Genomic DNA, 10,076 nt, shown 5'->3' on the forward strand with positions numbered 1-10,076 from the left:
ATCGCTGGAGGGAAATAAACCCGCAGAAGCATCTGGAGACCGCAGCCAGACCGGCAGCCTGCGCTAAAAGCAACTTCTAAGAGAGGCTGCAAGTGCCGGCGGGGTGCAGATTTTAGTTGGAGGCTAAGCACAACTACCACGCCCCATCCCCCATTACCAAAAAAAAAAAAGCTTGGAGGAGGGAGGGAGGAGAGGAGGAGGCGAAAGTCGCCGGCATTTCTGCACATCGGCGCGCGGGGTTAGAGAGCCGTGCAGCTTTAGGAGCCGGGAGGGAGGAATAGAAAGGCCAGGAGAAGCGCTTCCCCGGAGAGGGGAGGGGAGGGGAGGGGAGGGGAGGGGAGGGGAGGGGAGGGGAGGGGAGGGGAGGGGAGGGGAGGGGAGGGGAGGGGAGGGGAGGGGAGGGGAGGAAGGGGAAGGATGCCCTCCGCCCATCTCCCCCCACCCCGACAGCTGTCCAGCTCTTGGAATTCATTGGCTTTCCCACTCCGCCTCCCAAATACCACCCCAATCCTGGTTAGCCCCCCACCCCACCGTCGCTGACCTAATAAGGCCATGCAAGTGTGGGGGGACCTATATAAAAGGTGAGGGCTCGCGGGGACTGTGCACGGCGGAGGAGAGAAGGCAGCAGCCGTCCAGTGCCCAAGAAAACGACCATGGCCAAGGAGTGGGGCTACGCCGACCACAATGGTGAGTGTGGGCAGCGGCTCCCGGTCAGTCCGGGATGGTGCTGCTCAGAAAGTGCGCAACTCCAGCAAGTGCGGTGGAGTCGATGGAAACTAACATTTACCGAGCACTTCCCGAGTGCCAAATACTGCTGACCCTTTTACTTTATATTTGATTTAGTTCTCCGTGGTGTGGAGCTGTTTTTACTCCCATTGGAGGAAACTCAAGCGCAGAGAGGTTCGGTAACTAGCCCAGATCACAGTGCCTCTGACGGAGAAGTCAGACCACCGAGGGCCAGTTCTCACTGTCCCCTTCTCCATGTACTGGGCAAGCACTTAACCTCTCTGAGCCTGGTATTGGTCTAAGCTGCTCTGCCTGCAGCTCTTGCCTACCCATGGGAAAAGGAATATGGATATGCTCTGAAATCTACTTAGGGTCAGTGTTATTTTATTCCAGCTATATGACAGAAGATGGCATTGGTAAAACGTGATGAAATCCACTTCAAAAATAAGGCTCTAAGGCTATATTTGAGCAAATACATGGAAAATTTGAGGAAATACACGGAGTTAAATACAGTCTCCAGGTACACTATTAACAAAACTATGAACAGGTCTTAAACACTAAGCCTTGTATTGCCCAATCTGATATACAAGACCTTTTCATAATCACTGGCTAGCCTCTGTGTATTTTGCTGGTTTAGTCACTTAGAAAGAAGGCTTGGATTGTGCCACCAAATAAATAAATCCCCTCAATTTGATTTCCCAGGTCCTGACCACTGGCATGAACTTTACCCGATTGCCAAGGGAGACAACCAGTCGCCCATTGAATTGCACACTAAAGACATCAAGCACGACCCTTCCCTGAAGCCATGGTCAGCATCTTATGACCCTGGCTCTGCCAAGACCATCCTGAACAATGGGAAGACCTGCAGGGTGGTATTTGATGATACTTATGACAGGTCAAGTAAGTATCACACTTAGGTAGAGACACGTGACCATTTTCAACGTCCATATTGGCAAAATGTGATTTATGACACAGCAACAGAATTGGTGGGAAGCAGGGGGCACTTCTTCTCTGAAAAAGGAGATGACATTTAACTTTGCTCTAGTCTTGAAGAATTATATTTATACACAGAAGAGGAATGTCTCACTCTCTAATGCTGGTCACCCAGGCTGCTACAAAATGGCCCCATGCCCAAGCTAAAAGTTGGCAATGCATTCCTGAAATGAAGCTTGATAGGGAGGTGATGGTAATGAGTCCAAATGAGTGTTCTTCAGGCTCTGATGGTCTACACCTGAGGGGTTTTCTGCTTCCTAACCAAGGCCTGGAGAGCAAGGCTCCCAGTCCCCAAAGTGGCACAGATTCCATTCTACAGAGCAAGGAACATAGCAAAGAAACCAAGTAGGTACTCTCTTCCTCTGCTGTGTGGGTAGGGGCCAATCCAGGGGAGAGAGTAGACCCACTGTATGAATCAAGAAGACTTGCCTTCAATGCTTCAGTGGGGTTCATCTGACTAATCATTTTGGTGAGTGTTTTTGAAGAATCTGACAATTTCTCCTTGAGTTGTGATTTGTATTTGTGTGAAAATGAAAAATCTTATGTTTAAAAAAAATCTCTTTATTTCACCTACACTATTAAGCAAATCAATGAAATAAAAGAAGGCTAATTAGAAATGCTTTATTTCACTGTGATTGAAGTAAGAATCTACCTTTAGCATTTTGGTGCTTGACATACAGTAATACATTTTCCTATAACCACATTTGTAAAAAAATTAAAATTATCCTTACTGATGTATAGGAATGAATATTCTCAATGATGTTGTAGCTAAAGAGTAATAGTTATAATTTCTAACTACTAGCAGGTTCCAGGTAAGGAATATCATAAAAATATATTTTCTTAAACAATAATCTCGTTGGTATCTGCTACTTTTTTTCTCTTCTCCATTTAAATCAAGTTCCATTCTGAAGGATTAGTAACAAAATTAAACAGTATCTGCTAGGTTGGATCACATGAAAATGACTTTTTGTAAGCAAAAATGATTGACTATTGACAATTTCATATAATTCATCCTAATAAATTGGACTCATATGACCAAATAATAACTGTTCCTAGTGGTTGGATAGAAAAAAATGCAGTTAAGCAAACCACTCATTCCTACATGACCAAGCTTATACAAGCCTTGTTCTATTGTTTTAGACCTATACTATGGCTTTCAGTGTGCCATTTCAGCACCAACAGTTGGCCAATCTTTTCTAGAATAGCTATGCTCTGAATTTTATTTTGATCTAGCTTATGTTGCTAAATTTTGATTTTAGGGTTTCTGTATAGTTTCCAATATCCTTCAGAAAATATTTGAACTTCTAAATCATTCCGCAAGCTGAATGAAGTGAAACCAAGTTAAGTGCCAGGTTGAGGTATCTGGACAGCAAACTCACATTCATGCTATGGAGAATCATCTTGTTTAGGGGCCCACATTGATTGATTCCCTGGGAAACTTCTGAATTTTCCATTTCATCTCATTTGAGTAAACACAGTCTGAATTAGACATGGATGAGAGCTCTTGCCTGTAGTACTAAAGAAAAGTGCAGTGAGGCAAGACATGGAGAAGGAATTCACATTTGTTCAGTGATGACTGTGCTGGGAACTGTGATGAGCAGTTTAAAGCCCTTAATCTCATTTAATCCTCACAGCAGCTCTGAAAGGTCAGTATTATTATCACCTTCAGAGAGATGCAGAAACGGGTTCAGAGGAGTTTAGCAATTTGCCTGAGATCACACAACTAGCAAGGGGTGGGGCCGGGATTGGAACCTAAGTCTGCCTGGCTCTCAGCTATCCTGTTCTCTCCAATGCACCCACACAACAGACCTGTGCTTTGCTTGTTTTCATTGCCCATCTCCTGTTTTAATTGTATTTTCATACATGTTAAATTGACATTTAAAAAATAATCAAACAAGCAAACAAAATCAGAAGGACAGAGAAGAGAAAGCATTTATTTTGATATATCCCAAGACTTGACTTTGTGAGAAAGAGACCAGTGTGCTTGGGAATGGCACCATCAGCCCAGCCCATAATGCTTAGGCTATAAGGGCTGTTTAAAGCAGGGCTCTGTAAAAGAAGTGTGAATTCACTGCTGACCTAGCTTCTCTGAATCACAGTGCTGAGAGGTGGTCCTCTCACTGCACCCTACCGGCTTCGCCAGTTTCATCTTCACTGGGGCTCCTCGGATGATCACGGCTCTGAGCACAGCGTGGATGGAGTCAAGTATGCAGCGGAGGTAGGAGGAATTGCCGTTACCTACTCTGGATCTCACCCAGTGAAAACTGAAAACTGAACAATAATGACAGAAGAGCATCCAATGCGTTTGCTTCAAGCCTGTAGTTATGAAGAGAGCTGCAATAGTTTAGCATAAACTGAAGCTGCCAAACATTCTAGGTTAGACAGCTAAGAGAGTGTAGGTGAGTTAGTGTCATGCATGAAGAATTTCAAGGTTGTATTTAGAAACTGGATAGCAGCTTAATAATAATAATGTTTAAAAAGCCAGGGACCTGACTGGAACTGAAAAGATAATGGTAGCTAATACTTATTAAGTGCCTACAAGTACTAACTCATTTGATCCTCTCAGCACACTATGAGATGGGCTACAGACAAGGAAACTGAGGCACAGGAAGGTTACATAACAAAGTCACACAGCACATGAGTGCTAGACCTGTGCTCTACCTTATGCCGATTGGCTTCACAGTTCATCATCCTGCCTAGTGCTCTAAGCTGCCTCTTTTACAAGACTGTGGTGCTTTAAAAATAGCACTTAGTAATTCTGGCTAATGCTCATACTCTAGTCTCTTAATGAAGGGTGTGCATATGTGTGTGTATGTTTTTATATGTACATATGTACTTATACAGAGATAGCTAGTTACAGATACACACAATTTAATATGAACAAATACTAGTCTCTGTTCCAGTTAACCCATTAAAGGAAGGCATCAAATTGCAAGGAAATAAGACAAGCCTCCTGCATGTTCTCTGTATAAAGCCAAGCCTATAACGGGTGACAAATGCCCTGGAGGTGAGGATATTTCCATTTGTACTGCCAAACTCTTCCAGAGGCAGACTCTGGTCAACCATAGGAGCTGAGACAGAAACCTTGGAGCCACTTGTGGACACTCATTTAGGCAGCATCATTAGGCAGCCTAACTAAATTTGACTAAACAGTTAAACTAAACTATAGGAGACCCGAAGTACTTCCCTGTGCTCATTTCTCTACAGCCCATTTAGACAGCCAGTGACAGGATAAGTTAATTGAGGATGCCTTCCAGACATCTTCCCCCACAAATGGGGAAAGTTTAGTATATTCCTTACAAATGTGGGCAAGGCTTGCGGTTTGGTCTTTACATGTGGGATTATCTCACACTTTTGGTCTTGAATAAAATACTTCTAAATTGTCATGAACTATTGTATTCTCTTGCCATTCTATATAATGCAATGTGAAAATTTTGACTAATTTAACTAGTGTCTATGTTATCACCTTAACATTATTAAGGTAAGGTTACCACCCGGTTCTAGACCATTTGTTGCTGAAAGGAGAGAGGCATGAAGACACGTAAGAATTTGTCCCCTTATTTTTCCTCTCCTACTTCCCAGTTAATTGTGACTTTAGAATGCTAGCAGATTCCTGTTTATAACTCTGTGTTTCACTGTTTGATTTGGTCAGAAAAAGGACTAATGTTATACACAACTAAAATAATATTTTGAATTGGTTTAACGAAAGTTCAGTTTTCACCGATTCTACCTATCATAACTTTTAATTTGAACCATTAAAAGTCTTACCAAAATATTGCATGTTAATTTTTAGAATTCTGTCAACTTCTGTGAGAGTGTTCAGCAACCTTAGACTGTATAATTATTGGGTTTATTGTGAATAATTTTATACTTATTTCCTTATTTTGGGAATTTACCTCATAACCTCTGTTCTATGGTTTCAGCTTCATTTGGTTCACTGGAATTCAAAGTATAACAGTTTTGGAAGTGCTCTGAAGCAACCTGATGGAGTAGCTGTGGTTGGCATTTTTCTGAAGGTAAGGTAAAAATTGACCATATATTTTTTACAAAGTTTAGTTCCTTATCAATGCTGAAGTTTTACTCCCTCCTTTTATTTAAACGGGAGAAAGGAATGAATTTCAGTATTCATTCAACTAGTCAAGATATTTCTGTTAAGATCAGATCAAAATTTTTTGCTCTCCCTTAGAAGAGTAACTTTTGCCATACTTCAGTACCCCTAGCACTTCTAAATTTTCTCAACATGCAGGATGTAGGTGTGTGTGTGTGCGCGTGTGTGTATGTGTGTAGTGTGTGTGTAGGGGCAGTGGAGATGGAGCCTTTGAAGGAGCTTATTTCAGTGGCAGTGAGGGCAAGGGCAGCATTGTTCATTACCCTTTCCTGCTACTCCACATCAATTGCAGGGGAAACCAGAAAAGCCAATTTTGGGAACGTCTGTGATGCCAAGTCCCTGGCTGGACATCCACTCAGCTTAGGGTGGCCACCACTCACATGATCCCAGGCTAAGATAGCACATGGAATGTGTGTGTTGTTGAGCCAGCCTTGGTTTAGAGAGGACTTAGTGTCATTAACACATGAATTTAGTGCTAACATAATCTAGATTTTAAGCCAGAGGTGAAAATCTAGCTTCTTTTTTTTTGAATGACCTAATTTGTTTTATGTTCTGAATTCATTGGGTCATTTTCAGTGCTTGAACACAGTACTACAGGAAGTGGAGTGGGTCTGAGCAGAAAGACGAGTTCAGTTTTAGATACATTGAGTCCATCCTAGCTCTAATTCTATTAAAAAGAAAAGTAGACTGACTTCACAGAGAAGGTCAGGGACATAGATGTAAATCAACATGTAATTTGTGGTTTTGTACTTCAGAGGCCTGGAGTCCAAGTTTAGTTCAGAAAATATATACTCTAAAATCTTGAGGGGGGGAATAAACCTATGTTTTTGCTTAGTACAAGATATTCTGACACATTTATAAACACTAGTGGTAGACGGATGGATTAAAATTAGTTTTTAAGACAATCCTAAATTATGGAGAAGAGAAAAATATAGTTGTTGGTTTTCTTTTTCTTTTTTTTTTACAGATAGGACATGAGAAACACGAGTTCCAGCTGCTACTTGATGCGCTGGACAAAATTAAGACGAAGGTAAAAAAAATCATTTTCCCTCCCAGAACATAAAAGCAGGGTATGTCAATTTTTTCTTTTTACATTTTCAAGTGTATTTCTTTCACCTAAAATCTGTTAGTAAGTTTGATGAATATGCTAAGCATATATATGAAAGCAAATGCTATTATATTTGTATGTATATTTTTATGGTTTATAGTTTTTAGAGCAGTTTCACATACATAAGTTTATTTAATCTTCATAGTCAACCTGTCAGATAACTATATTTTTAATGAAGTGTTTGAGAGAGAAGTTGAGTGGTGTTCCCCTTCCCAACACACACACACACACACACACACACACACACACACACACACACTTACACACATGCAGAGGTACTAAATGTTTGGGTCCTAGTGTTTCCCTTTCTCTCCTGGGTGGCACCTGTGTATTTTAAATCTTAACAGTAGATTCTTCTACTTAGCAGACTCACTTTAGTTCTTTTGTTCTAATCAAACACTTTATAGTTTTACCACCAGAGAAAGTAAGTATTCTGAGTATGATATTCAATAAAAATGCAAGCGTGTTTTGTATCATCGAGAACCACAGCATTAACTTGTATGAAATATTTCTGTTACAGTTTAGAATGAGTTTGTCCTTTTTCTTGAGAAATGATAGATTTTCACCTAGAGTGAATAAGGAATAAAATTGGCTGTGGCAAAGTCATACCATGCAAACCGGCCTCCCCCATCTGCCCTTTATTTCTGAAAGGCACATACTTGTTCACAAACTCTGTTTTCTCTATTGCATTTGAAATCCATTCTCCCCAAACGGTGAGACGCTGCGGCAGGCGATGCGCATGCGCCCGCTCACCGCGCGGGGTCCCGCTGTCTCCCAGGGCAAGGAGGCGCCCTTCCCGAACTTCGACCCGTCCTGCCTGTTCCCCGCCTGCCGAGACTACTGGACCTACCACGGCTCCTTCACCACGCCGCCCTGCGAGGAGTGCATCGTGTGGCTCCTGCTGAAGGAGCCGATCACCGTGAGCCACGAACAGGTGAGCGGCGGCCGCGGGCCGGCTTTGAGAGCACGCTGACTTACCGTCGCCGGCGGACTCTGTGAGATACAGACGCTGAACTGAAAATATAAAGCAGTAGATGCTTACCAAACAGCTCTGCGACTGGAGACTTCATAGTTTGCCCCGGTTAATTACGATCAGTCTGTTTAACTTTCTAAAACTCAACTTGCAAAGGGTACCAGGCTAAATGCAAAAACATTTAAAGGTGGTGGTGATGCTGAACAATGCCCAAGTTTGTGCTCTAGAAACACTGAAGGGTACAGATCCATATGAGTTAGACTTTGCTAATTTGGAGAACTCCCAAATACTGAGCCCTGTTTAGGAGATGGAATGGTAAATACAGGTCTGGGGAGAAGATGCTTGTGGAAGGGACTGAACATCCTTGTGAGGTGTATACTGGTTCCCCAGTTTTACAGTTAAGTAGGTTGAGGCTCAGATAGGTTAAGCAGTTTGCTCATGATCACACAGCCAAGGGCAGGATCTGAGATTGCAGCTCCAGTCTGTCTGCTTTCAACACCTTGGACCTCTCTCCTCAGGCCTCCCTTCTAAGTGTTCATGTAAATTGACTTCATTAACTTATGCAATGAAGGGCCAGTTGAGCTTATTGTTTGCACTGTCTTCCACTCCTACATAAGGGATAGATTTCATACTGATCTGTCGAATTAAAATAATTGTTTCAGAATTCAGGAGGAAAAGGTTTTGACCCGAGGGTATGGTGATCCTGTATAAAAGGAAGAAAAGTGTTTTTACAAATTAAAAAAAAAAAAAGGTTTTTGTTACTCAGAACCAAATAACTCTCACTGGACATTGGAGACAAGTTTTGTAGTTTGCTTGTTTAGAAAGCTGGCGATTTCTAACTCTTTGTCACATGCTTAATGTGTCCACTTGGTCCGAATGTCACGCTGACAGCCTTCCCTCGCCCCTTGCAGATGGCCAAGCTGCGTAGCCTCTACTCCAGCGCGGAAAATGAGCCCCCGGTGCCCCTGGTGAGGAACTGGCGCCCTCCACAGCCTGTCAAAGGCAGGGTAGTGAAGGCCTCCTTCAAATGAGGCTGCTGGAGCTTGCCCTCTTCAGGAAAGGAAACCTACACTGCAGAGTTTGGTTCCTTGTCTCCTTTCGGTGCTTCTTACTCCAAGTATATTTCACTTTTCCATACCAAGCAATGAAGATGAGAGATGTGATCACCAAGAAACCGGAATTAACTATTGACAAGGTCTAATATGAAAGTATTTGGCCTTTTTAATAATCACCTTTCCTGTAAAAACAACATTTCTAGTAAGGTTTCAAAGAAGAAGAAACAGAGTTGGAGGAAGAAAGGCAGAGAAAAATGGCTGTTGGGCACCGTTTTTGTGTCATCTTAAATTTCACAGAACTTCAGTTTACCCTTTTCATGTTATGAGTTATCCATCTTAAAGAAATAATGAGTAATTATATACATGGGGGTAGAGGTGTCTGAAGATCGTATAGCAATTCAGCATAAGCCAGAAATTAAAATGACTGTGGATACCAAGAATTGAGATGATGATGTGTTTTAACCTTTAAATAAAACCAATAAGAGGTCCATCACTTATTAACATTTAAACTACTGTAAATATTGCCTGGTTTTGATTATCAATGAAAGTAAAATACACGGACTAGGAGTTTTTAAAAAAAATTTGACCCATTATTTGAACACTTTCTTCATAAAGATGTTGACTTTATCCTAATATTTTTCTTTACCTGAAGGAGGGCCATTTATTTTTCATTTTACTACTTTTATCTTTGCATGCTTATTAAAATAAAAACTGCCTCTGATATCTTTCTAACTTGAGTGTGGGATTAATGATTCCTAGAACATGCAGGAGTGAATGCCTGCACTTGAAGTAAAAGCAGTTGTACTGATCATCAAAACTAATAAAGACATGAATGTAAACAGTTGAGTGTTGTATTTTTTAAGGAGGGAGAACATTGTAAGTTTGTTTTTATAACTGAAGTGACTCAAATTCTGAGTTGGATTGGAAGCTACATTCCTTGTAGAGCAGCTGAAGCAATTACTGGGGGCCTTCCAAGGAAATTGCAGTCCAGAAGAGGAATGTGTAGCCATACATTTGACAGTGTGGACTAGTTTCCAGAGGCCTCAAAGTTGGTTTAGGATTCTGGGGTCCATACCAGTACCATGGTTGCTAACTTAGGGGCATGGAATCAAG

General features: G+C 41.7%; 1 protein-coding gene across 1 annotated transcript; it reads left to right on the forward strand.

Moving 5' to 3' along the window:
- The first annotated feature begins 417 nt into the window (after positions 1-417).
- Positions 418-9,804, forward strand: CA3 (carbonic anhydrase 3). Its single transcript, XM_032609902.1, has 7 exons — positions 418-687; positions 1,429-1,626; positions 3,819-3,937; positions 5,643-5,735; positions 6,795-6,857; positions 7,714-7,869; positions 8,820-9,804. Exons 1-7 carry the CDS (start codon positions 654-656, stop codon positions 8,937-8,939), a joined length of 783 nt encoding a protein of 260 aa, XP_032465793.1. The 5' UTR covers positions 418-653; the 3' UTR covers positions 8,940-9,804.
- Positions 9,805-10,076: the final 272 nt, after the last annotated feature.

The sequence above is a fragment of the Phocoena sinus genome, chromosome 17 (genome assembly GCF_008692025.1).
Source record: "Phocoena sinus isolate mPhoSin1 chromosome 17, mPhoSin1.pri, whole genome shotgun sequence".
NCBI lineage: Eukaryota > Metazoa > Chordata > Mammalia > Artiodactyla > Phocoenidae > Phocoena > Phocoena sinus.